The sequence below is a fragment of the Temnothorax longispinosus genome, chromosome 10, assembly GCF_030848805.1.
Source record: "Temnothorax longispinosus isolate EJ_2023e chromosome 10, Tlon_JGU_v1, whole genome shotgun sequence".
Lineage (NCBI taxonomy): Eukaryota > Metazoa > Arthropoda > Insecta > Hymenoptera > Formicidae > Temnothorax > Temnothorax longispinosus.
The window spans coordinates 13,097,707-13,124,918 of NC_092367.1; the positions used below are offsets into that span (position 1 = coordinate 13,097,707).

General features: G+C 42.6%; 2 protein-coding genes and 1 pseudogene across 2 annotated transcripts; 2 read left to right on the forward strand and 1 right to left on the reverse strand.

Moving 5' to 3' along the window:
- Nucleotides 1-19,688, forward strand: part of LOC139820991 (cytochrome P450 4C1-like) — an 84,696-nt pseudogene extending 65,008 nt beyond the window's left edge.
- On the forward strand, nt 8,959-10,935 carry LOC139820995 (uncharacterized). Its single transcript, XM_071791660.1, has 3 exons — nt 8,959-9,682; nt 9,758-10,116; nt 10,225-10,935. The coding sequence occupies exons 1-3, from the start codon at nt 9,621-9,623 to the stop codon at nt 10,515-10,517; spliced, it is 714 nt and encodes a 237-aa protein (XP_071647761.1). The 5' UTR covers nt 8,959-9,620; the 3' UTR covers nt 10,518-10,935.
- Nucleotides 19,689-26,215: 6,527 nt separating the features above from the next.
- LOC139820878 (uncharacterized) lies at nt 26,216-27,163 on the reverse strand. The gene has a single exon (XM_071791466.1). It carries the CDS (start codon nt 27,161-27,163, stop codon nt 26,216-26,218), a length of 948 nt encoding a protein of 315 aa, XP_071647567.1.
- Between the last annotated feature and the right edge of the window lie 49 nt (nt 27,164-27,212).

Consider the following 27,212-nt stretch of genomic DNA (forward strand, 5'->3'; position numbering starts at 1 on the left):
GGACGTGGAGACGATTAGAAATTTGAGGGCCCTTGCCGACCATCTCCGAACGGGGGGGCGGCTTAGTTTTTTGTACTGTTCCACGTCTCATATTTTGAGCACCACGTTCGACACGAAGTCGGATTATCCGGGTATTTAGTATGAGCCGGACAGAGCGCGGGTGTGATCGCCCTGTTTGGCGAGGTTGAGGTCCTACGCCTGCGGGAGTTGGATCGCGAACGCGAACGCGAATTTCGTGATTTTTCTAACTTTTCGATTCTTTCGATGAGTTGTTGAATCTCGGTCTTTGCGGGAGGGGATGAATTCCCCTTGTTCACGGCAGACGCGTAAGCCACGCCTCCGAGAGTGTTCTCAGCCATACGATCTGCGATCTCGGCGAGTTTATAAAGATCGGTAATTCCCGTAGATATCAGGATCGAGCGGTGTTCGCATGGTAGTTGATCCATGAAAATTGATTTTATTATGCTATCATCTACCCTCCCGTTATTAAGCCCGCGCAATCGACTGAGGATTAACGAAGGTTTTCCGTCGGTCCCGACTTGTCCGCTTAAAAGTTTTCGTAATTTGGTTTCGTCTGAAAGCGCGTACGTCGCGATAATTCGAGCCTTCAGCTGCTTATAAATATCCGCTGGGGGAGGGTCCAAAGGAATGATGTCTCTAACGCAATCCAATACTTCGACATCCAGTGCAGCGAGAACAGTATCTGCTTTAGTAGATTCTGCTGTAATCCTGGAATTTCTCATGGACACCTCGGCCTGCATAAACCACAATGCTGGGTCGACTTGAAAAAACGGGGGAAGCTTGGGAACCCTGTAATGATCTATACGCGGGATTTGAATGTTATTATCAATCGCGTTTAAATTAACTGTATCAAGACCCTGATCACTCAACTGGGTACGCATTTGCGCAAACTGGTCTTGTAATTGTGTGAGCTGGGCTTGTGATTGCGCGAGCTGGGCTTGATATTGCGTGAGCCGGTTTTCCGCTTCTTCCGCGCGGGCTTCGGCGGCTTTAAGAGCTGCGTTCGACATTGTTTACAATTTGCTGTATGATATTAGCGACGCAAGAGAGGTAAACGACACGATCGTTATACAATATAAATGACGGTGCGCGGCGAATAACTAGCTTACTTTTACATTATTGTAGCCGGGTAAATGGTGGGTAAAATCCAAAGCCCCGGTGACGATGGGACCCAAGGCGCCGGAGACGTTGGCTTCACGCGTTAAATGTCTCGACAAAGACGGAATCCAAGGCGCCGGTGTCGTTGGCTTCACGCAATCACAGCGATGAGGCGATGACGACGTTGTCGATCCGTGGCATCGGCGAAGGAAGGCCGGTCGTACACCAGGAAAAGGCGGTAACGGCGGGGGCGGAGAAGGGCCGGTCACGCACCAGGGGATGGTCGTGGTAACAAGACGGCAGAACCGCTGTGGCCACCCGGGCGCCGGTAGGGTCTCACGTGCCCGCCTCGTGCCTCGTGTAGAAAACGCGGCAAAAAAGATGGCCGCCCGAATAATGTTTCGGCGCGGCGAGGCTGGCTGGCCGCAGTGTGGTTAAATAACAGCCAGGGACGCGGGCGCAGGGATGTACCTTGCAGCTGCGGGTAATTCGATCCGCTATTTCTGCGTCCGTTCCTCGGGGAAGTCTGGTCCACACGAGGATTTATCTCTGACTCGGGCTTCCGGTAGCAATTTGTGCAGGAACCGTTGCGTGTTTTTTAGTCGGGGTCACCAATGTAGGAATTTGGTACCGCAGGAGGTCGATTATGCCTCCGGGTGTCGGCCTACTACCGACGTCTTGACGAGAGGTATCGAGGAATAATTACACACTCGATTACTGCTGATAATATAATACTTTATTGCAGACCACGCAACAGCCACGAGAGTCAGTACAAATCTAACGGTCGTCGGAACTCAGTTCTGCCAACCTCGTAACTCTCAACCTCTCTTGCTAGCGCAGGAGAGGGGGCTGACCAATCAGAAGGGAGACAGATATGCTGCTCCCTACACTTGTGATTGCAATTATGCCACCTATAGGTACCTATAAGTACTATTACCGGGCCTCGGTTTTCGACGCATATCCGAACATATAGTTCGGCCTTCTTATCTCTATTCTTCATGCCTGAAATGTATAAAAATTTACTGTGGCGTCACACCGACTTTGGACTACTACACATACAAAAATCCTGATTGGCGCGCGCAACAACATGTCGATGCGCAGCACTGATCGGCACAAAGCAGAATAATATTATAGTTAACTTACTGGTTATAGTGTGTTAAAGCTCGAGTTTGCTTGAGGCCGCGCGTAAGTCCGTGCGAAGCCACGGTACCTCTGTCTGCCTTACAAAAAAATTTATAAAAAATTCCCAAATTTTCTGCGCAACTTCGGACCAGTCTTGAAATTTTTTTAATATTCCCCAAAATATTCTCTATTTTCAAAAAAATAGAAAATGGGGTTTATAAGATATTCAAATTTTTTGTGTTTTTTTAGTCTATTTGTTTAACAATATTAATATAAAAATTTTAAGTAATTTTATTTTAATGATCAAAATAGTGTATTTTATGTTAAATAAATTTTTTTCTTAGATGTTGTCTAATAGGCGAAAAAATTCATTGAAGATCTTGCAGTCCTCATTTTGCGCAGGCTCTATTTCGGAAACGCTACATTTATTATAAAAACGCTCTTACATGGGTATTCGTAAAGACCTGCTAAAAAACCGCTATCAAAAATAAAAAAGTTGAGGTTTGACCCCTCGCGAATTGGCGTGGAATAGCCCATATATGTGTATATAAATATTTTTTTTGTGACATTTCAAATCGCGTCCGCCACCCGGACGGGCTCGGCCAAGGGGAAAGTCGAAGGTGCTTCGTATTAATTAATTAGCGTTACTGAGATTATTTTAAAAGGATTGCCGGTGGTGACCGGGTCACTATGTAACGGCCTCGGGTTGCCACGAGGGAAGAATCGGAAGAAACAGCCAAGGAAACGACCGAGGGACGTGGCTGTCAGTCGGGTGGCGCTCGGACCTCCCCGCAAGCGCAACGTCAAGGGCCGCCGTATGAGATCCGATCCCGAGCTCGGCCACCGCAGACGTTGGAAATTGAAAGATCCCGGGGGACGCTCTAACGAACGGCCCTGTAGCCGTCACCCTGAGGGGCTGCCGGTGGATGTGGCCATAGCCCGGCCAGCCTGGCCCACGTAACGCCGGCCAAATAATCGCGGCCCGGATAGCCGGATTATTTAAAGGGGCCGCACCAAGGCGAAGTTAGTTCGAGCCGCGCCGCAGAAAGGAGCGGCGCCAAGCGCATGAGAGCGCGCTCGGATCGGCGGACACTGCAAGCGGCGCGCCACTGCGTGGGACATCGTTTTGTAAGGTCACCACTCTGGCGTCCCCGCGGTAAGGAGGATTCGTTCGAGGCGCTGGCCCCGGTTCGCGCTGTCAGTTAGTTACCTTAGAAAAGCTGACAATATCTATTACCTGGAGAATGAGCGCCCATTGTTACCTTGCGCTCTACCTTGTCGAGAAATCTGGATTGAAATCCACTAAGGGGCCCCGCCGAGAACGAATCTTCCAGTAAGTAGAGACCTAGTACGCCCTTCCCAAGAACACCGTCGCGACCGACAGTCACTTTGCGTATTCGTTAGTGTGTATGGTATTCGTGATAAATGTTAGAGTCGCTATCGCGCTATTGTGTGTATGGTATTTGTGATGAATGTTAGAGACGCGATCGCGCCATTCGTGTCACGGACGTTGATGTAAATGTAGAGTACCTACTTTGCGTTGGGTAAGACCGTCGAGTTTGGCGTGGGGCCGTGGAACCACTGAGTTCCGTCGTGAACAAGTGATACGGAAATTTCGGGATTCGCATGACCAGCCGCGGAATCTTCCGCGAGTCGGGTTGTCTTGCGTTGATGGATCGAGGCGAGGACGATTGTCTGCCGCTGGGTCGGCATAGCGAGGCCAACCGCCGAGAGTTGGGTAACGTGAGGCGAGGACGATCGTCTGCCGCTGGTTCGGCATGGCGAGGCCAACCGCCGAGAGTTGGGTAACGTGAGTATACGTACGTTGGGTGGGTCCGATTCGTGAGTATAAGTCGTTGCGTGTTATTCGGATTCGCGATGCGTGAGTATAAGTCGTGCGTGTTATTCGGTATTTGAGTGCTTCGTGATTCGTGTTTGCGCGGAAGGCGGTTCGCCGCACTGACATTCGTCTTTACATCTTTTCCAATATCTTTCTCGTTTCTGACTCAAACATATTATTCTGTTTTTTTTATTGCTGTGTCACGTTCTGACTGTTATAGTTCGTCCGTTTTTTGGTCAATGCATTTAAGCAATTTACCAGGGATTTGGACAAGTCGTGTGAAGGATATTATTATTATATTTATTATTCGGGACCGAAAAGATATCTGAGTTTGTACGTATGGTAACGAGGATCAGCTTTATTTATTTGGTTATAATTAAAATAATCAACGTCGAAATCGACAGGAATAGGTTTAAAGGGAGGTGCGTTTTCTAGTTGTTGCAATTGTTGGAGGAAGGGGAGAGGATCTTGATTAGAAATGACTGCTTGTTTGATCTGGAATCTGATTCGTTTAATTCGAACACGCCTACCTCCTTTCTTCGTCATTCAGCCGCGTTCACGAAAATGAATTTTAAGCTCACCACACTCTTCGGCAGCACTCTAAAACCAATCCGCCACACCCTCTGCTCGCCACACTCTTCGTCAGCGCTCAGATCGTCAGCGTAGAGGTCAAATTCACTTTCGGGAATTTGTCGAAATTATTATCTTTTTCTGGGAACCAACTCCGTAATCGCCACGCTTTCGGCAGCGAAAGTACTGGATCGCCACACTCTTCGTCAGCGCCCCAGCACAGATCGCCACGCTTTGTCGGCGGAAACTGCGAGTCGGAATCCCAGAAGTGACAGTGATTATTACGACCCCCAAGAATCAACCCCGTAATCGCCACGCTTTCGGCAGCGAAAGTACTGGATCGCCACACTCTTCGTCAGCGCCCCAGCACAGATCGCCACGCTTGTCAGCGACAACTGCGAGTCGAATGTTAGAAGTGATCGATTTATTGATTAAAAATACGAAATGAGATTCCAGATTTTTACACTTGTTCCCTTTTAAACTTATCTTACCATTATTCTATAAATCTCAATACAACTTGTGCGTGAAGCGCGGTCTTATAAGGTATGAGAGTGTAGGGACTAAGTCCCAGAATTGAGCGCGAATGCTCGAACTTAGCGTATAGCGGAACGTAGGAAATCGAATAAGGTTAGGAGAGAGTCTGAGAATTACGTCTAGTCAAGACCGAAGTTAAAACTTATCTGCTTTCCGCGGCGTTTTTCCGCCCTATTTATACCCGAAAAAGACCGGAATCTCCCGCGCGAGATTCCCGCCTTTTTCCTACGCGTCTTAAGGGGGGAGGTATTCTAGAAGCTTCTAGAACATTCTAGAAGCGTAGTTTTGGGCCCATCTGGCCCCCAGCCCTTCAACGGACTCCGATAAGATAATCTAAACATTTACACTAACCCGGCCGTTTCCTCGGAATTCCGAGCCTAGCGTGCGTCGTCTAAGCGTTCAAGACTTTTAACGTGCGTCGTCGGAAATATAAAATTTCCGTACGTAACAGCTGATTCAAACACATTATCCTATCTGTCTTGTTTCTGACTCGAACATATTATTCTGTTTTTCTTATTGCTGATTCAAACACATTATTCTATCTGTCTCATTTTTTATCTCAAATATATTATTCGGTTTCTGATCACAAACATACATTTCTGCCTCTGATTTAAAATATGTTGACTACATTTCTGTCTCTGATTTCAACTATGTTATCTCTCCGATTACATTTCTATCACCGATTTCAAATATATATTATTCTATTTCGTTAAGGTGTGTCTGATTAATTGTACAACGCCTCCTCTCCAAATCTCCATAAAAAAGAAACTACGCCCTGAAGTATCGCGTTAAGTATTGGTGCTAAGGTATTGTACGGTGGCGCAAATAGTCGCGCCTGGCGCCCATTTTATTACGTTTATCTGGCAATTCTCTGCGGGCATCCGCGCCCGCGTTACCTTTCGTCTCTTAACCTAACTTAGCGTTTGTTAAATACGCGATTGCCCTTTCCCGGATAGCGAGACCGTGGGAAATAGCGTCGCAATATACATATATATATATATATATATATATATATATATATACATTGTAACATACAATTTGCTTTTCTGCATTAATGGATATACAGGGTGTCCGCCCACACGGAACATAACATCCATTAGACGTCCACACAACTTCCATAGCTCCATGCAACCTCTAACTCCACGGTGGACGTCAGATAGATCTCTAATAGAGATCCATACTATCTCCATCATAGATATCTTCTACAAATTCATAATGGACATCCATTGAACGTCTATTATGGATGTATAATAGATTTATATACATAATGTTTCTAACAGATCAATATTTAAGTTTTATAAGTAAATTTAAATTTTTAGATAATTTAAAATTATTAATTTTTATACAATTTTTAGAAGTATTATCTCACGATATTCTATTGGAATATCCCGGGCAAAACCTGCTGCGATATCCGTGGGATCGTATTTGGAAATCTGGGACAATTTGGGATATCCTCAGGATACAGTGTGCTGTGTGCGCATAGATTAACCACAACCATAGATGTTTAATGGAGCTCTGATGGATAATTTATAAACGTTAACTAGACGTTTAATGGAGTTTTGGTGGATATCGAATGACGCGACCGCGAGCGTTAGTAACGCGCACTGCCGCGACGCGGCTACCATGCGCCAGTACTTTCTCGTAATAAAAAAACATCATGCGCTAGTATAAGAGGCGAGCCTGTGAGAGGCCTGACTGCAATAATTCTTTGCTGCAGATCATCTAAAGTGATACCTCAGACATAGCAGAGGGGTCTGCGAAGCAATTTTTGATAATTTGTTGGATACAACTTATAAATATAATTATCTAATTTGTTGTAAGCTTTATAAACAAGATGTATATCCATAAAGAATCTATAAAACGTTTAGTTAACATATTTTATTTATCCACCAAAGCTCCATTAAACATTTATGGTTAATCTATACAATGTCTAAAAGAGATCTATCAAGATACGTCTAATGGAGGTCGAATGGAGGTGTGAAATGCGGAACTATGGATGTGTAGTAGACGTCTGTGGGAAGTTACATGGATGTCTAATGGAGGTTTTTAATCTCCATAATGGACGTCTAGTGGATGTCTATTAGAGCTTTTTGTTCTGTGTGGGGGGTACATGACACGCTGTTTCACATATTTCAGATATTCTTTTATGTTTTAAATGTATTTTATATACTGTGACGTTGCAGTTCCGTTGCATCGTGGCAGCGTCCCCGCCGCCGTCACAAGGCGCGGGTTCGCGCCCGAGGACGATCCAATGGAGCAAAATCGAAATCTCTAGGGGCCTAATAATATTTGCGTTTTCTATTACTAATCCCTTTCTTTTATTTTGTACGATTATTGGCACCTCACCGAAACAAACATATAGGGACGTCTTCATCGGAATCCAGGGATTCGAGACCTGAGGAGAGGGCCGGAGACAAAGAATCGACTGTTGAGGCGATTATTGGCGGCGTCTCGCGGGCGGCGAGACGAGAAGGGCGCAGAAAGCACGCGCGTTGCGCGTGATTCGGCGTCTGGCGAAATATATTGTGGCAGGGCCCTTGGCGCCGAGAATGAACAAGTTCCCCGGCCGACCTCCACTGCAATGATTGGACCCGGGGTGGCTGGCCACCACTCCAGGGTCACCGAAGAGGACTCTCGGAGAACCAGCAAGTTCAGACTGCTAAGAAGAATTCCGGGAGGCCGCTGCGAGAGCAAGGGGTCACCAGACGCAGGATCTGCTGCCGACGGTCAGGGGCAGACTGCGCGAGGATCTTGTCGCGAGCTCGCAAGTCTGCCCCTAATTGCTCGCGTTATCGCGCAGAAGGGCCGCGCAACTCCCTGAGTGGGGCGCGTCATTGAGCGAATTCCGCTCGATCTCTTCCTGGTCATCCTCCGGCGTGAAAAATCGCGTTGTTTCCGCGCACCTTTGGCTACCGTATAAGATTGACGAAGTCCCGGCCTGAGCCTCGAGAATTGAGAGCAGCGGCGCAAGAGAAAAGTCTGTCCGGTGAGGTTGCCTTGAACTCTTTGTAAAGCCACGAACTAGCCCTCCGGGTCACGTTCCCGCTCTGGTGCCGACCCGCGGTTTATTAGTGAACATCGCCGAAAGGGCGTAATTTTTTATGTTAGCGTTGGCGGTCAGTATTAGGCAAGAGGCCCCGGGATAGTTTCGTCGGCTAAAGGGATCATCGATTACCGCAGGCTCCTGGAGATCGCGACCGTGAGTGGACACAGACGAGTCTTCGGCAGCGGCCAAAGTACGGAAATCTTATATCCGCCATTAGAGTCGTGCGGTGTACCTACTCGCGTTTGGTTTAGCGTTCGCGTCCCCGATTTTGCATATTGTATTATTTCGCGTTCTATTTTGCGTTGTACTTGGTGTAATCGTGTGCGATATTCCGCGGTATATTGAGTATCCTTGCGTACTATATTTTGCGTCATCCGAAGTGTTCTCGCGCGTGTCATACCTTTGTGTTAATAGTCGTACTATATTTTGCGTTGTGTTTAGAGTCTTGCGCCTTCCGCGAGCGTATTATATCTGGGCGATAGAACTCTGCGCGCTGAGCGTGGCGCAGTACTGATTTCCTATTCGATTGTATTTCACTTTCAGTTCTCTTACTTGTCCTGCTAAATTCTGTTTAATGCTATTGACTACTATTATTTTGCGTCACTCTCCTGTAATACGTCATTAAAGACTTCGTAATTAACGATTTCATCTAAAGTTCTGTTAATCCTCATTTCCAACTGCACATTAATTCAATGCTGTAATTTTATCAACTCTAGTATTCAGTATTCAGTTCCGATTGTTATTTAATTTCCGCTATTTAATTATTCTACTCCGATTCATGTCTGATTTCCGCTATTCTGTCATTCGATTCAGTTTTCTTGACCTGCGATTTCACAGTATTGCCAAGTTATAATAAACATTGTTACTGATTATTAGTAAATATCTGAGTGTTGCTTAATCGTAATCCCGCCGAAATTTTGCGCTGCCCCTTTATCAACCCCGCCCATCGCTGTTAGGTCGAGCTGGCCGATCTCTCGCACGTCTGACTAATTACGCTATCGTGTTTATCTTCGGGTTTTCGCGATTTTGGTATAAATTTGTGGACGCGAGCTTACGCGTCTGGTGCCCAACTTTGATTTTGAGTATAATTGTCGGACTGTGCGCGAGAGGACCAGTGGGAGAGGCCCATATATGTAATACTCCTATATTGCTAGTCAAGCTGAAACGCTGACGCAAACATCACGGTGCAGACATATATCAACCTCTCACTTCCACAGTTCGTGTACTACGACCCAAATGCGCATGCGCGCGTTTCATGAATGAGAGTTGTACTTATTGCACTGCACTGATGCAGCAGTGTAGCGATAAAGAACAGGCCCATTATAATTTTCTAACCTCTCAGTCTCACACGAAACAGTCGCACCCACGAGTGAAAGAAAATAAATAAAAATGCGATCTTGTTACCTATGTGGAAGATTTGCATCAAAGACCGAAAAGATTTCTTTACACAAGTAAATTAATTGACAAATAATAAAAAATAATCAAGTATACAATCGCTTACAAATTAATAAAAATTAAATTTTTAGATTTCCGAAAAATCCAGAAATATGTAAAAAATGGGTTGAAATTTGCGGATTGCAGGAGACAGATAATGTATCCCATTTGTTTCTTTGCTCACTTCATTTTAAAGTACCTCGGAATTTAATTGTACAAGAAAAATGGAAACTACCTCTTGGTATTATACCCAACTTAGATATTACTGATGTCTCAACAACAAATGTAACAACTTTACCAGAAATATCTTTAAATCATCCACCAATATTATTATCAAATGTGCTAAAAGATAGTACTAATATACCAAAATCAATTGAAACATCTTTAAATATATCTGATGATATAAATTGTGATCGTGATGTTCCGTCAACATCAAAGGTTTCTTATTCAAGTAAGTTAAATGTAAATTATATAAAAACAAATAAAAATACACATTCTTATTGCAAAATAATACGAATGTTTTTGTAATAATGCTTTTGTAATAATAAATATTTTATAGATTCTGAAGAGGACTGCTATTCTTCTCCAAAAAAACGCTTTTTTGCAGAACCTAGATATATATCAGAAATCAATAGCTTTGATGTTAGTACACCGAGAAAAGCGAGGAGAGTAATTAAATTTATTAAAACAGAGGACGAAAAGAAACGCAAACAAATAAAATCTTTACAAGACCAAAATAGAAGGCTTGTAATGCGAATTGCTAAATTACAGGATTTAATGTCTCATTTAAAAGAATCAAGTTTAATTTCTGATGCTGGAGATCATTTAATGGTAGAGTATATGTTAAAATAGTAATAATACATATTTTTTGTAGAGGAAAAATGGAGGTACATTTGAACAATCCTTAAATTTTGACATTACATATTCTATATACCATAATTAATAAGTTTACTAAAATATACCAAAATCGATGCCATTAGTGTCTATTAATATCAATAATGTCCTATTAGGTGACTAATTCCTGAATTAACACATTTTTCATGGCATGCTACAATATCAAAATTTAAAGGATGTTTAAATGTACTCAATGTTCAAATGTGCTCTTCTCTTCCCTATATATTTATACATGCCCAACATGATCTTCAAAATATTGAACTTATTACAGTATATTTTATATATTAATGGAAATTTAGATATACAATTTAGATATATGAATTTAGATATACAATTAATTATATATAATTTATATACAATCAACATTTTACACAAATCATATTATATACACAATTATATTTATATACTTTTTATTATATAATTATAACGAATTAAGTAAATCAATGTATTAATTATACAATTTATATACAATAATACACATAATACAAAATTAAACAAATTGTATTATGTATTGATTAAATTTAATTTAAAAAAATGAAATAAGATATATGCAATACTGAGTCAAATATATGCTTATTTTTATTTTTTATTCCTTTTAGAATATATTACCAGAAACTGTAAAGGCAATAGTAACAAGAAAATTGAAAAAAGGTGGTAGTTATTCTCCTGAAATACGTAGTTTTGCATTAACGTTGCACTTCTATTCACCCAAAGCATATAATTATGTACGAAAAACGTGGAATAACTTATTACCAAATCCTTCGACGATACGGAATTGGTATCGTGTAGTCAATGGATCTCCAGGTTTCACGGATGAAGCATTAAATGCCATTGCATTGCATAATAATAATAATTCTAAACCTCTTATTATTAATTTAGTTATAGATAAAATGGCAATAAGAGAAGAGATGATTTTTGATAAAGAAAAATTTCATGGTGGTATTGATTTTGGTACGTTAGAAAATGAAGAAAATAATGCAAATAAATCTGCTTTTACAGCTAAAAATGCTTTAGTGTTTATGGCAGTATCTCTAAATGATAGTTGGAAAGTCCCAATTGGATATTTTTTAATAAGATCCTTAAATGGCACAGAACGCTCGAATCTGTTAACGCTTGCATTCGAACAATTACATAAAATAAATTGTAAGGTATTTTTTATTACTTTTGATGGTGCTCCAAGTAACATCAGCATGTGTACTGCTTTGGGTGCAAATTTTACATATGGAAGTGATTTTAAACCATATTTTACAAATCCTGTTACATCAGAAAAATGTTATGTGTTTTTCGACTTTTGTCATATGATCAAATTAGTGAGAAATGCTATAGGAGACAAAAAGATTTTACAAACATCAAATGGTGAAAAAATTGAATGGAGTCATATAGTTAATCTTCACGAATTGCAAGAAAAAGAAGGTTTAAAAGCTGCTAACAAACTCAGTAGCAAACATATAAATTTTCAAAATAATAAAATAAATGTTAAATTAGCAATACAAACTTTAAGTGAAAGTGTATATAAATCATTCATGTTTTTGTTAATGTTACCAGATCCTGCAATAAAACGTCAATTTGCTAATTGCAAAGCAACTGCAGAATTCTGTTTGAACTTCAATAACATGGGTGATATATTAAATTGCAAAAACAAATTTTCCCGGCATAATTTTAACAAACCATTAACTTCTGAAAATTATACACAATTACAAATACATGCTAAGAATTTTGAAAACTATATTAATACATTACAAGATGAAACAGGTACTCCCATATTAAAAACTAACAGAAAAACTGGATTTCTTGGACTAATTATATGTTTAAGAAATATTTTTCCTTTATTTGATTGTTTAAAATCTTTAGGAATGACGTATTTATTAACATATAAATTGTCTCAAGATTTTCTTGAGACGTTTTTTAGTGCTATACGAAGTCGTGGTGGTTTTAATAATAATCCGAATGCTTTGCAACTGAAAAGTGCATACAAACGTCTATTAATCAGGCATGAATTAAAAGAGTTTGATAACGGCAATTGTCTTTCTGATAGTTTAGAAATTTTACATGTATCATCAAATTCAAAAATGTTTAAGTGTCCCATAGCAAATGAAGAAATAGATAATACTGATGAGGAAACACTCATTTTTGAGCATGATTATATAAACACATTTTGGCAGCTCACACCATATATAGATAATATAGTACAATATATAGCAGGATATATTTGTAATAAATTATATAAAATTATAACTTGTGATTTTTGTAAAAATCAATTATTGGGTGATAAAATGCCTTTGTTATCAGAACTAAAAAATAGAGGGCCATATTTAAAACCATCTGATGATGTATACAGGATTTGTAAAATGTCAGAAACAACGCAATATACAAATGAATTGCGAAAAAATAAAATTAAACAATTTTTAACAATTACTATATATCGTAGATTATTATCTCCATTTTCTAGTGATGTTATGCAAAATCATATATTATCTCAAGATGTACTTGACAATCATAGAACACAATTGTGTAAACATATAATATCATTATACATAAACGTAAGACTGTTTCACGAAGCCAAAAATATGTCTATCAAAAATAATTTTATTCGTCAAAAATATACAAAACTTATTTTATTTAGTCATCAATAGTTTTTATGTATTATGTTTACAAATGTTTATAATTTTAGTATTATGTAAAAGTATATAGTTTTAGTATTATTATGTTATTACTAGTTTTAGTATTATATACAGATGCGTACATATATTATATAAAAATTTTCTTTTCGTTTTGTTTTTATGTCACTTTTATATTTTTTATTTTTGTTTTATAGCAAATTATTTTATATAATTTACATTTTTGTTTTATAGCATAAGAGAGACAATAAAAATAAATATTATAACTGTATTATATTGTTTCTTCTTTTAACAGATAATTTTTAAATCTTATTATTAAATACAGCTTTTTAAGTCTGCGGTGGATTTGCTACTACAAATGCTTCGAAGCATTTTTCTTCTTCTTTCTTTCAGTAAGAAGTACTTTACTTTCAGTAAAGACAGACCCCGTGTTCCTTTTTTACTGGCAGTGCTGAAAATATATAGTTTGCGTCACGTAACTATAGATTTTCAGTACTGGCAGTGAATAAAGGAACACAGCCAGAAAGAGAAGAAAGATTTGTAGTGTCAAGTCAACCCCACCAAACCGGTTACGCCAGCGCATGCGTATAACGTTCGTAGTACATGATCACCTATATATATTGTATGTCTATCTCACTTTCTCGGCGTCGCTACCGCCTATTGTGAGGATACGCCACTAGCAATATAGGAGTATTACATATATGGAGAGGCCCGTCATCCTTCTCTCCTCACTCCCCCCCTTTTGATCCGTCTTGCGTCTCGGGCGTGATTACCGAGTAAAAAGACGTGACAATACACATTTTTAAACAAATTAAAGGAGACATTTGTGAAATAAATATTCTTGGAACTTTTGGGAAAATATTCGTTTCTACATAAAAACATTACCATATATGACAAGAATCGCTTTTTAATTAACGATAATGATACAGGATCGTGTCAGGAACGAAGTCGATATTGCTTTGCAAGAGAATAATGAGAGGTATACTATGAAATTATTGCAAGACCTACCATATTTGGATAGATGTATAAAGGAAGCGTTACGCTTATATCCTAGCGTATTTCTAATATCACGATATCCTGCGGAAGACGTAAAATTACGTATGTATCTAACCAATTTCTTATTGTTTACATTTTTTAATATAATATATTGCGCAACATTTTCATTAAATGTATAAGCTAAAGATACGCATAAATGCAATATTTTTATATATTGCAAAGATTTAAAAATTCATATAAGTTTTATTGATAAGTTTATTTATATAATATTTAAAAAAAGTTTTATACATACTACACATAATACAACATATATAATATTTTCCGACAATAATGTTAAGCAAATGACACTTAATAAAATTTAAATAGGGGAAACCGGGGCAAAGTCGTCACAACTTTTTTGGTGCCGATTTTTAACAAATAATTTTAGTAAAATGTGGTATACCGTTGTAAAGAGAACCCTTGGCTACAAAATTTATAAAAGCATTTTTGGTTTACGTCGCTTTGTTCAACAAGTATAAAGTAAAAACGACAAAGGTGCAAAAATTGAAAGTCAAAATTGCCGGGGCGGAGTCGTCACTCCATTCTGGGACTGAATTTTAAATAAAAATACATAATTCCGATCATGAAAAATAATAGGATACATTTTATTATTTTTTAATAGAAAAATGGAAACATTAATTAAAAACACGATGGCGGAAAATAATTACAAGAAAAGCACACACTTATGTGCCCTACGCTCGCACGTTTCTCGTCAGCTCTATTCTGTCATCTCTGAGCACACGCAGCACATATTATCCAAGTCCTCGCCGGAATCCGACCACTGCTGCTTCTTTGACTTTGATTTTCGCCCGAAGCCTCCATGATATATACAGCACAAGAACCTTTCAGAAATATCTAAGGAATGTTTCATTCGATAGGTTGAAACATCTCATAAATATTTCAAAATGTTTCTGCAACAGCTCTGAGACATCTCTGGAATAGCAAAATGTCCGCGATTCTTGCACTTGAAACCTTTCTGAAACCGTGCTGAAAGGTTACCAAAATATATCTGAAACCTTTCAGAGATATTTAAAAAATGTTTCATCTGATGGAGTTGAAACATGTCAAATATTTCAAAATGTTTCTGCAACATCTCTGAGACAGCTCTGGAATAGCAAAATGTCCGCGATTCTCGCACTTGAAACCTTTCTGAGAAAGTGTGTTGAAAGGTTTCCGAAATATATTGCCGTATTTTTTTTATTCGGGCGGTCACCCATCCAAGTAGTAACCGCACTCAAAGTTGCTTGACTTCCATGATCGAACGGGCTAGTGACGATCCTCTGGTTCTGATGCTTAATTCCTTCTAGCTTATGTTCATATCGTATATAAGCATCTTTAGTGTTCAAAAATTTGAAATTATTTATTAACTGGCAAATATTAAAAACGCAACAACAATTGATATATTATAAATATTAACCCGTTGTGGTCACATGGGGTCCAGTGGACCCCAGGCTTTTTTTCCTTAAAAGTATAGTATTTTGAGACTAAAACGCAGGAAGTTTTTTTGCTCTATTTCAAAAAATTTTGATAAATATTTTTGTAAAAAAGTCAAAGGAGGGGTGTCAATAAGGCCGTTTTTTGGACCACGTCAGAATCGCTCCAAACTGTGGTATTTTCTTCCTACCGATGTAGCTCACAACCTCCTAGAACCGTTTGCTGTCCGAGCAATTAGAGGCTGAGAACGGGCAACTTGAAATCGCAAAAATCAATGAAGTTTTTCACATGGTGGTAGTGCCGGTCTCATTTCAGCATGTCATTGTTGGTAGGGAAGGAGGAAGGGAGGGTGGCGGAGGGAAAGAGGGAGGAGATAGAGGGGGGAAGAAAAGGAGGGAGGGGGGAGGTAGAAGAGAAAAGAGGGAGGCAAAAATCGCTCCAAACTGTGGTATTTTCTTCCTACCGATGTAGCTCACAAACTCCTAGAACCGTTTGCTGTCCGAGCAATTAGAGGCTGAGAACGGGCAACTTGAAATCGCAAAAATCAATGGAGTTTTTCATATGGTGGTAGTGCCGGTCTCATTTCAGCATGTTATTGTTGGGAGGGAGGGAGAAAAGGAGGAAAAGAGAGAGAGAGAGAGAGTGGAAAGGAGGGAGGGAGAGAGAGAGGAAAAAAGAGATAGGGAAAGGGAGGGAAGGGAGGGAGAGGGAGGCAAAAAGTGGCAGAGGGAGGGAGAGGAAGGCAGACCTGCTCCCTCCCGTCTGGTTCCCGTCATTCTCTCTCTCTCTCTCTCTCTCTTTCTCTCTTTCCCTCTCTCCTTCTCCTTCCCTCCCTTTCCTTTCCTTTGCCTCCCTCTGCCTCCCTCTCCCTCCTTCTGCCACCCTCTGCCTCCCTCTTCCTCTTTCTCTCTCCCACCCTTCCTCTGTCTCTCTACCCCTCTACTTCCTTCCCCCTCTACCTCCTACCCCTCCCTCCCTCTCTCCCAACAATAACATGCTGAAATGAGACCGGCACTACTACCATATGAAAAACTCCATTGATTTTTGCGATTTCAAGTTGCCCGTTCTCAGCCTTTAATTGCTCGGACAGCAAACGGTTCTAGGAGTTTGTGAGCTACATCGGTAGGAAGAAAATACCACAGTTTGGAGCGATTTTTGCCTTCCTCTCTTCTCCTCTACCTCCCCCCTCCCTCCTTTTCTTCCCCCCTCTATCTCCCGCTCTCCCTCTTTCCCTCCCCCACCCTCCCTTCCTCCTTCCCTACCAACAATGACATGCTGAAATGAGACCGGCACTACCACCATGTGAAAAACTTCATTGATTTTTGCGATTTCAAGTTGCCCGTTCTCAGCCTCTAATTGCTTGGACAGCAAACGGTTCTAGGAGGTTGTGAGCTACATCGGTAGGAAGAAAATACCACAGTTTGGAGCGATCCCTCCCTCTCTCTCCCTCCCTCCCTTCCTCTCTCTCTCTTCCCTCTCCCCCTTTCCCCTCCCTCTTCCTCCCCCTCCCTTCCTCCCCCCTTTACCTCCCACCCTCCCTTCCTCCCTCCCTCCCAACAATGACATGCTGAAATGAGACCGGCACTACCACCATGTGAAAAATTCCATTGATTTTTGAGATTTCAAGTTGCCCGTTCTCAGGCTCTAATTGCTCGGACAGCAAACGGTTCTAGGAGGTTGTGAGCTACATCGGTAGGAAGAAAATACCACAGTTTGGAGCGATTCTGACGTGGTCCAAAAAACGGCCTTATTGACACTTTTTTTCTCGCGTTTTTTCAACATAAAAAAATTTTTAAAATTATCATTGGATTATATAAAGAGGAAGTCATAAACTAAATTCCAGTTCAAGGTTTGAGTGGATACATCAAAAAGAACGCAAATGGCAACTGTTGTGGGGTCCATTGGACCCCGTGTGACCACTACGTTATTTTTAGGAAGTGTGACCACAACGGGTTAATATAAAAGATTTGTATATCATTACATAATATAATATTAATAATTTATATCTGAGAAAAGCAAAAAGCCCTACATATGATGAGTGTGGTTTTTAGGGCTGCAATTAAAAATTTCTAAATTCGTCTATATTTACTTCTCCTAGATGTGTATAAAGTTTCATCGAAAACTCAACTGAAAGGTTTACAAAATTATATTTTATGAAATGTTTCCGAAATAACTTAATTAAAAATTTTCATTGCGTGAGAAAGGTTTTAGAAACAGCTCAACTGAAAGGTTTACAAAATCATTTCATATAAAACAATTCAGAAATAAATCAACTGAAAGTTTTCAAATTTATTGCGTGAGAAAGGTTTTAAAAACAGCTCAAGTGAAAGGTTTACAAAATCATTTCATATAAAACGATTCAGAACTAACTTAATTGAAAGTTTTCAAATTTATTGCGTGAGAAAGGTTTCAGAAACAGCTCAACTGAAAGGTTTACAAAATCATTTCATATGAAACAATTCAGAAATAAATCAACTAAACGTTTTCAAATTTATTGCGTGAGAAAGGTTTTAGAAACAGCTCAACTGAAAGATTTATAAAATTATTTCATGTGGAACGATTCAGAGATAACTCAACTAAAAGTTTTGAAAAATTATCTTCATGTGAAAGGTTTAAAAAACATTTCTATTGCAACATTTTATATGACATATTGCAGAATTCTTTCAGAGATGTTGCACATGAAATGTGAAAGGTTGAAATGTTTTTGAAACCTTTCTGAAAGCTTTCTGCAAGAATCTGTGCTGTATGGGATATGGACACCATAAAAGTAGTGTTTACAATATTAATGGCGAGTTCACACAACATACAGATTTTCAGATATTGTAGTATTATAGTAACGATTCCACCTCGGTGACGACTCCGCCCCGATCTCCCCTACATTCTATTTTTTATTATGCAAACTATAGGCATTTATTTCTATTTATATTAGATGTACATTTATTTTAAATTTTAATAAGGTTTTCAAATATTATTTGTAAATCTTATTGTATAATAAACTTTTCAGAGTCATATTTAGTACCGGCTGGAACATTCGTGTCTCTTAATATTTACGCGGTCCACAGAGATCCAAATTTTTGGCCAAATCCAGAAATATTTGATCCCGATAGATTCTTGCCTGAGAAGATCCGAAATCGTCATCCTTATTCGTATTTACCGTTCAGTGCTGGACCACGTAACTGCATCGGTAAGCTATAATTTTTTATATTCTGATAAATATATGTGTAATACCTTGTTACATAAACTGATTTTTATACGGACCCAATTATAGGCCAACGATTTGCTATGCTGGAATTGAAGGCGATGATAGCTCCTCTGGTACACAATTTCTACTTGGAGCCTATTGATTATTTAAAGAATCTTCGGATGCAGGTTGATTTGATACTTCGCCCTGCTCATCCACTTCGTGTAAGATTTATTCCTGTCTGTAAAGGGAACTCAACCCTTTGAAGCAAATAGCGATTTAATGAACATCGTAGAAGGCAATTAAAAGAAAGGCTCTATTTGCCTACAATTTGATTGCCAATAGCGTCGTACTGTTAACACTTTATACACGTGTCATTATTATATAGTTATAAAATTAAAATATAAATAAAGTACAATAAATATAAAATATATACGAAATTCCTACGATTTTACTATTTTATATGTACAATATAGTGGTGTGTGTATTTATATGTAAAATATAGTCATGTATGCAACTTATATACGTGCAATATCACATTGTGTACGATATGCTTATGCGCAGGCGATGTTGTGGGCAATCTTCTTACAGACAAAGAAGATTTTAAATTCCTGAAGGTAAAGATAAAGATATGTTTTGCGTATTATGAATAATCTATATTATCTATAACATATATATATATATATATATATATATATATATATATATATATATATTCGATTTGTTTTAATCTTTAAAATGCACGCAACTATTTAAAATATGTACATACAACTTGTAGAGCATAAAAGAATAACATTTGAGAAAAGAATCATTATAGAAAGAACTGTTATGTATATTATATGTTGTATATATTAAATATGCAAAATATGCACACTATGAAATATGTATTGTGTATTTAGATATTATATATTATATATTGGAAATATACAGAATTTTTCTATAGAGTAAGTGAGGTCTATTTTAGTTCATTGAATGAAATTCTATTTGCCAATATTTTTCAACTATGTCATTTTTCTTAACTACACAATTAATCGATTGCAGTATATAACACATCAAAAATATAGTTAGAGTAACTGAGGAGGAATATGCCACACTTAACAAAAATTTGATTTAATTTTCTATTTTTTATTCTCTTTGAAGTATCTTTGCATACTTGTCTCCTTTTTTCATGAAAAAAAATTTTTTGGAGTTGTCGCTGTTAATGTGTTTAGAATGTTCTAAAACGTCGAAAAATACACTTTTAAAAAAAATGTCTGTGTGCGTGAGTGTGTGTGTGTGTGTGTGTGTGTGTGTGTGTGTGTGTGTGTGTGTATGTACACCTTGTAAGTGGGTATCAATGCTCTAACTTCCGCAAATTTTGAGATATCGGGCTATTTCTAATTCCATTATCTTCTTCGGTCTTTTCTACCCCTATTTCATATATAATTCTTTAAGATTTGGTTGATTAGACCGAGGTTTATACACGATCAAAGATCCATTATTTTTTGAGAAATATCTGTGATAGCTATAACTTCCGCAAATTTTGAGATGCAAATTTTCCGCTCTTTTGATTTTGTCCAAAAGAGAAACCTGAGAGCGGCCACCCGGATCATTCTGTTCCAGCGGACGTATACTGACGCGCCGCGCCGCTTGAGAAAGTGGACGTCAACTACGTCGTTACGCTCGGTAAGTGTCGGTCTACAACCTCGCTTTAAGAAAATATTTTATCTCTAAGCCGTAAGCTCTAAGCTCTAAGCCCTAAGCCCTAAACCTTAAAGACGGTAATCCACAATATAAGACGTAAGGCGTAAAACGTTGATGTATATTAGCCAATAATTAGCCAAGATAAAATCGAGTCGCCGAGCGAAAAATAGGAAAAGTAATTCGGAGAGAGAGAAGCAGAGGTGCGTGCCAATTATATAGAGAGACAGATCGGTTGAAGGCCTGCGGTAATTTAACGAAGGAATGTTTCCGGACTATATGTACATTTATGAAATAAAGGATAGAGCTTAAACACCCTTAAAGCAAGGTTGTAGACCAGCACTAACGGTGCACACATGGTTCGTGTCCGAGCTATGGTTCGTGTCTGAACTACTCAGATGGAGGGGATATGCCAGTCGGCTGACTCGGCACTCGGCAAGCTTCGAGCGGGGAGAAAAGGGCAGACATACGATCTGCTGTCTCCTTTTCTCTTGAGCTGTGACGTAGCTGCTTAGCACGCGCCGGCTATGCCACGATGCCACGCATTTCGGGTATCGCTCCTTGCGTCTCGCTGAATGCCGAGTCTCGAGTTGGCAAATCGACGATGCGCTATACGTTACATTTGCGTTTATATTTACAAATTTTAATTTTTATATTTATAAATAAATAAATAAATATATATATATATAATATATATTTGAAATTTATAAATAAAAAAATTCCTGTAAATTTCGTCATTTATTGCATATCCCCGCAGGGTTCGCAATCTACTACCAACACTATCCTTCTCCTCTCACTTTAACCTTTTGGACCAACGGCTTAACGTCTCTTTCCGAAAGACGGAGCCCAGTTTTCTCCGCACAAGAGCCTATCTTGCACGGAGGGGCGCAGCTATCGGAAAAACATTCCATGCTTCATGGCTCTAGTGGACTCGAACCTGGTTCCTCAGATTACGAGTCTGGCGCTCTACCACTAGACCACACTGCCGCCCTAAGGATTGAAATTTATAAATATAAAGATTGCAAATATAATAAATATTTTGAGAGTTCCTCCGTAGCCCTCGGCGGGGGAACAGGTGAGTAAATGGTAGGAAAGTGAAAGGAGATGAAGGGAGAGATTGAGAGGTGAGGAAGGTGTGGATTGAAGGGGGTAGATAGGGGAGTGTGAAAGGAAGACGGGAGAATGGAGGCGAAGCGGAAGGTGATCTGGAGGAGACGAGAAACGTTAGTGAAGTGGCACGTGGAAAGTGAGGTTAGGGAGAAGGGCGGGATTGAAGGAATGGAGGTAGCAGCCCAGGTTACACCACAAGGGAGCTGAGCGAGTTGGCAGCAGGGAGTATCGATCGGGCGATCGATCTGTCGCGAGACAGAGGGATTGTCGATGGTGGCGCGGCAGGTATGGAACGGAGCAGGGAGTCGTCGCGACAGATCGATGGATCGAACGATCGAAGGGGCCTGGACAGATAGACAGGTGATGGAAAGAGAAGGAGAGAAAGCGACGGAGGGGTAGAACGAGGAAGAAGAAGAAGTGACGAGCGTGCGTGAGCTGGACTTTGGTGGCAAGGAGAAAGGAGCTAGGGGAGTAGATTAAGAGTGAAGATGGACGAGGATAAAGCGGTGGAGGCGAGGGTATAGATACGAACGAGGCCGAGGGCCATAGGAAGAAAGGCGAGTAAGAGTGAGGCGGGAGGAGCGGGAACGGAACAGGGGGGAGGGAAGGCGGCGAGCGGGAGAAGGGAGAGAAAAGGAGGGAGGGGAGGAGAACAGTGGCAGAAGGGAGGAAAGCGGAGAAATGACAGAAGCAAGGAAGGCGGAGGGAGATGGCTGGAGTAAAGAGGAGGAGAGGGGAAAGGAAGTGGGTTTTTGTTTCAGAGCGAAGACAGAATAGGAAGAAGGGAAGGCGGCGAGCGGGAGGAGAGAGAAAAGGAAGGAAGGGGAGAGAGCAGTGGCAGAAAAAAGGGAAGCGGAGAAATGGCTGAAACAAGGAAGGCGGAAGGAGTTGGATGAATGAAAGACGAAGGGAGGGGAAATACATGAAATGTAAGGTCGCATATGGCCAGGGCGCGTAGGGGAGTGATTTGTAAGAGGTTTGGGTACGTTCCTTATAAAAAAACGCCTTGTAAACCCTATGGGGATACACAATAAATCTACATACATATAATAAATATTTATAAACATAAAAACTAAAATTTGTAAATGTAATGTATAGAAATCCCCGTTCTGGCTAATATGCTTTTCTGTCTAAAAAAAGTCTTACATTAAAAACTCTTACTTTAACATAATAGTATTTAAATTTAATATTTAAATGCATAACAATACACATGGTTAACGTTCCGACTGTACTTACAATTAGTCTTCTTCGGAACGGATTATTACGAAAGAAGAAGATAAATATCAAGAAACATGATAATTGATGTTCATTTTAACATACTAAAACATTAAACATTAGTGTTATTACTCGGTAATCTGGTGCCCGGCGAGGGGGCAGGCGGCGAACTCTTCGCGCAACGGACGAATACCTCGTTGTACCGGCCACGCGCACTTCCGATCGTAACCTTGTGTCTCTCGGCGAGAGGCCCGGTGGCCGTGCTCGCGCGGTTCACAGCAGGGTGTCCGGAATGTCAGTCACTGAGGAGTCACTCGCGATTTGAAGCGTCTGAGGATCACCGTATTATCAAGCAGTATTTGCCTTTCGATTCGACAGTCACGAGAGACACACGTATTGCATCCGTCTTACACAGAGGACCCGAAAACGAATGATCGCGACAACAAGAGCGTCGATGTGAGCATGCGATCTTCCCCGACAGTCGATATATCGATCCGTCAACTCGGGTCCGTCACTGATTGGTCGGCTCGGAAATGGCCGCTCGAGATAGGAGTGATAATTTCCGAACATTCCGCCCGCCTTTTACAACAGGGTTGGAGAATGACGGCTTGATGCAGCTCCGGTGAGGCCGAGTCAGGTAGGAGGTTGATCCGATGAGTCGAGCGAGGGGCCACTTGGAGAGGGGCAGTCGCTCGTCAGTGAGCAGGACTAGCGAGCCGACTCAAATCTGCGTGGATGGGTGACGCCATTTGGAGATTGAGAGTTGGTGTTGTAGACACTCCCTTGACCATCGGGCCCAGAAATGTTGCACCTGCTGCTGGATGAGTTGCCACCAAGATAGTCTGGAAGTTGGCACCGCAGAGAGAGAAGGCTCCGGGATAGTGGTAGAAGCTTCGCCGAGGAGGAAGTGCCCAGGTGTAAGTGCCGAGATATCGTCCGGATCGTCCGAGAGGGGGCACAGGGGCCTAGAGTTGAGTACTGCCTCTATCTGGATCAGAAGAGTTGAGAATTCCTCATAGGTCAGGAGTGTGTCGCCGATCGTCCGCCGTAGGTGGTACTTGATTGACTTTACCGCTGATTCCCAATTTCCCCCGAAATGAGGGGCCGCCGGTGGATTGAATACCCAGTGAGTGCCGTCGTTGATCAATAGTTGAGAGAGCTCTTGAGACTCCCTTGATCCCGCATCAAAGAGCCGTTTGAGGGCGGCGTCCGCGCCAAGGAAGTTAGTGTCACAGTCACTGAATAGTGTGACAGATGCCGCGACGTCCAGTGAACCGTCGATAGGCGGCGAGAAAGGCCTCGGTGGTGTACTCTGTGACGAGCTCCAGATGGACCGCCGAGGTGGTGAAGCAAACAAAAACGGCTATCCAAGCCTTGTGGCACTTGGCGCCACGCCCTCGCCATGATTTCAGTGTGATAGAGCCGGCGTAATCGACTCCCGCGGTGAGGAATGGGCGAGAAGGTGTGACCCGGGAGGGCGGCAGTTGTCCCATGAGCTGTTAGGCCGCCCGAACCCCGCGGTACCGGGTACAACGTACACAGCGGAGGATGTGAGATCTCACGGGGGCCCGACCGGTGATGATCCAGTAGGCTCTGCGTAGATAGGTCAACGTCAGCTGACCCGCCGTGAAGTGTCCGCCGGTGAGCGTCCGCGATAAGAAGCTAGGACAATCGGTCGTCTTTCGGTAGGATGGCAGGGTGAATGCACTCCGAATCGAGCAGCGAGTACTTGAGGCGACCTCCAACTCTGAGGATGCCGGTACGATCGATAAACGCGGTGAGCTTGGACAGAGGATGAGTCTTGGGCAAGAGATTTCCGCTCGAGAGGGCCTTCAGTTCAGAGGCGAAGTGGGTCGCTTGAGTCGCTCGAATCTAGAATAACCGCGCCGCCTCCATGTCGGCAGGAGTGAGAGGGTTGGCCAGGGATGACTGAGGCACTCCTCAGAACGTGGCACAACATCGCTGGCAAGTGGCCGTGATCCGGAGCAGCCGAGTGAGTGAGGAGTACCGTGAGAAAAGATCCCATAGCTTGGATTGCGGAGAGGTTGCCATGTGCAGAAGGCCGGGCCGCTTCTCGAGGGTGGCCGCGGGGTCCGAGTGTGACGGTAGATCTGGCTAGTGGGGAGAGGGAAGGGCCAACCAAGGAAGTCCGCTCCACCAGAGTGAGTGATAAGAAAGTTGGCTCGCCGAGAGCCCACGAGTCGCGCAGTCCGCCGGGTTTTCGGAGCCGGGTACGAAACGCCACCGGTCGTGAGGGACTAGCTCTTGTATGGCCGCTACCCGATTGCTGACGTACTCCTTCCACCGAGAGGGGTGGCTATTGATCCAGGCGCGCGCCGCCGAAGAGTCCAGCCACAGGAAAAGTGCGGCCAAGGGTAGGCCGAGGATTCGTTGAGTATAGTTGACGAGGCGGGCTAGGAGTAAGACTGCCGTGAGTTCTAACCTCGGAATGGTGAGCCGCTTGAGGGGGGCTACCTTGGTCTTGGCGCACACCAGGGTGATGGTGGGTTCCGCCGAAGGGAGTGTGACTTTGATGTACACGACCGCCGCCATAGCTAGTTAGGATGCATCCGAGAAACCGTGTATCTCGATGTGGGCTGAGGGGCGAGGCCTAGCCACCGAGGGACAGTGATGCGAAGGAGGTCCGATAGCTCATTCCGGAATTGAGTCCACCGGTGCCGGAGGAGGGAGAGGAGGGGGTCGTCCCAGTCGATCTTCTCTAACCACAATTCTTGCAGGAGCATCTTGGCTCTGATGGTGACGGGAGATAGGAACCCGAGTGGGTCAAAGAGTTGGGCGACTTCGGAGAGGATAGTTCGCTTGGTGACGGGGTTCTCCGTTGGGTGCCGGGACGAAAAGGTGAATTGATCGGGTTCCGATAGCCAGTTGAGTCCCAAGATCTTGCCCTGCCTGTCTGAGAAAGAATGAGACGTCGGTGACCCCGTGCTGGATGAAATGGACATGCACAGCCCCGGGTGGTTGCTTTGCCACTTGGCCAAGGGAAAGCCGCCCGCCTTGCAGAGATCCACCAGCTGGAGAGCCGTCGCCTTCAATTCTTCGAGGGTGTCAGCACCGCCGCAGGTGTCGTCCACGTACCTCTCCTTAAGGAGGGGGGCGACAGCTAGTGGATAGTTGGCGCCCTCGTCCTCTACGAGGACGGAGGAGAACTCGGATCGCTAAGAATGGGGCCGATTTGGTGCCGTAAGTGACCGTGGTGTGCTTGAAGGTGGTCACGTTGAGTTGATCATCGACCCAGAGGATGCGCTGAAATACCCAGTCGTCCGGCTGTAGCATGATCTGACGGAACATTTTCCGGATGCAGCCGGATCCAGAGGAGGACGTCAGAGATGTCAAACTGCAGTTTGGCGCCCGTATGAAGTAGATCATTCAGGGATAAGCCGCCTGCTGGTGATGCTGGAGCCGTTGAAAACCACGCTAATGTCGTCCCCCTTGAGTACCCCGTGGTGGGGGAGGTAGTATACCGGAGTTGAGTCTGAGCGGCGAAGAGGGACCCTCGTCATGTGCCGTAGCTCTTCGTACTCGCGCATGAATAAAGAGTAACGGAGCCGGTAGGCCTCGTCCGATGAGAAGCGTCGTAAGAGGTCCTGCAAGCACGCCTGAGCGGTCCAGTGAGAGTTACCCAGTTGTGTGGCCGGTGACTTGAATGGGAGCCGTACAATGTAACAGCCGGAGAGGTCCCGCGAGTGAGTGGCCTTGAAGTGGGCCTCACATTCTGCTTCTTCCGGGGTGAGGAGGTTAGCGGTTGTGGAGGGGATTTCCTCCTGAAGCCAGAATGAGGCCAGAAGATCATGAATGTCCTGACTCGCGGTGGCCTGGCAGGCCGTGGCCTCGGAAGGTGATGGGATTGAGAGTGGACCGAGGACGATCCAGCCGAAGATGGTGCGTTGAGCGACGGGCTCATACTCGACCCCCTTGAGAATCTCCGATTGAACGAAGAGTTCATACGTGTCCGCTCCGAGAATTAAGTCGATGCGTCCCGGGGTGAGAAAGGTCGGGTCCGCCAAGGGGAGTCCCTGCAGATGAGTCCACTGGCGATCTAAAGGCCCAAATGAGGGAAGTCGGGTGGTGAGCTTGGGAAGCACGTGAGCGGTGATGAGAATGGACCGAGGAAAGTGGATGGATTGAAGGGTTACCGAGACGGTGCCACACGTGCGTCCGGAATGAGACCCGCCGATGCCGAGGATAGGAATCGCCGATGGTTGCTTCGGGAGTTGTAGTTGTTTCACCAAAGATCTCGAGATGAATGTGAGTTCGGAGCCAGGATCTACGAGCATCCGGACGTGATGAGAGTCGCCAGAAGGAGATCGCATGAGGGCTCTGCACGTGGCAAGCAGGACCGCCGGCCGGGAGCTGGTGATT